At 47.7% G+C, this 887-nt stretch overlaps 1 protein-coding gene across 1 annotated transcript; it reads left to right on the top strand.

The window, feature by feature from the left end:
* Positions 1-118: 118 nt before the first annotated feature.
* Positions 119-883, top strand: LOC109828723 (APO protein 4, mitochondrial-like; the record flags this gene model as incomplete). The annotated part of the gene is given in 2 exon segments (XM_020395654.1): positions 119-360; positions 363-883. Coding segments are annotated over 2 exon segments (717 nt in total), but the record flags the coding sequence as incomplete, so codon positions are not given.
* Positions 884-887: the final 4 nt, after the last annotated feature.

Genomic DNA, 887 nt, shown 5'->3' with positions numbered 1-887 from the left:
TTTCTAATTCATTCCTTTTTAAATTTCACAAATCATCCCTGAACTTTGGAGTGTTTTGCACAACCCTCCTCGCACCCTCGAACTTTATAAATTAGATAACACCCTGTGAACCTGTCTTACTAAAATATGATGGTAGTTCGTTTAAGCTGCCCTGTGCTTGGCTTATGACCTGTTTTAAAGAACTCTACCCATGTTTACCTGATATATCTGTTATATTGCTCTTTTTAAGGTACTGTCCCGAGGTATACATTGGTAGCAGGGGCCACCAAATCAAAAGCTGCCATGGCTTCAAGCGTATCAAGAAGGACCGGGAGCATAGATGGATCGACGCCACTGTTAATGACATCCTTAGCCCCGTTAAGCCTTCCACCTCCAAACCATGTTCCAGCCAACGATAAGCCACGACCAGCGTTTTGACTTCGATCGCATCCCTGCAGTCCTCGAACTCTGTTTCCAAGCCGGAGCCAAAGTTTCAGATGAAACCTCTTACAACCTAACACTAGATACAAAAGAATTGTATCAGATTGGTCAAGAGACTCTGGATGCATGGGAAAAAGTTAGGGATGGAGTTCAGAAGCTCCTGTTTGTGTACCCAGCCAAAGTTTGTGAGCACTGCTCAGAGGTTCACATTGGGCCCTCAGGTAATAAAGTTCGCGCTTGTGGGGTTTTTAGGTATGAGGGGTGGCGTGGGGCCCACCTGTGGAGGAAGGCGGGGGTGGATGATTTGGTGCCTCTGAAGGTTGTGTGGCACCGACGGCCTCATGATCCTGAGGTGCTTGGGGATGCTGGACGGGGGTATTATGGTCATTCCCCGGCTGTGGTGGAGCTATGTATGCAGGCTGGTGCTAGAGTGCCAAAGAAGTACTTCTGTATGATGAAGCTGCTGG

This window comes from Asparagus officinalis, unplaced genomic scaffold (genome assembly GCF_001876935.1).
Source record: "Asparagus officinalis unplaced genomic scaffold, Aspof.V1 AsparagusV1_Un5273, whole genome shotgun sequence".
Classification (NCBI taxonomy): domain Eukaryota; kingdom Viridiplantae; phylum Streptophyta; class Magnoliopsida; order Asparagales; family Asparagaceae; genus Asparagus; species Asparagus officinalis.
Note: the sequence above shows the minus strand (reverse complement) of the source record. Positions and strands in the feature narration are given on the sequence as shown.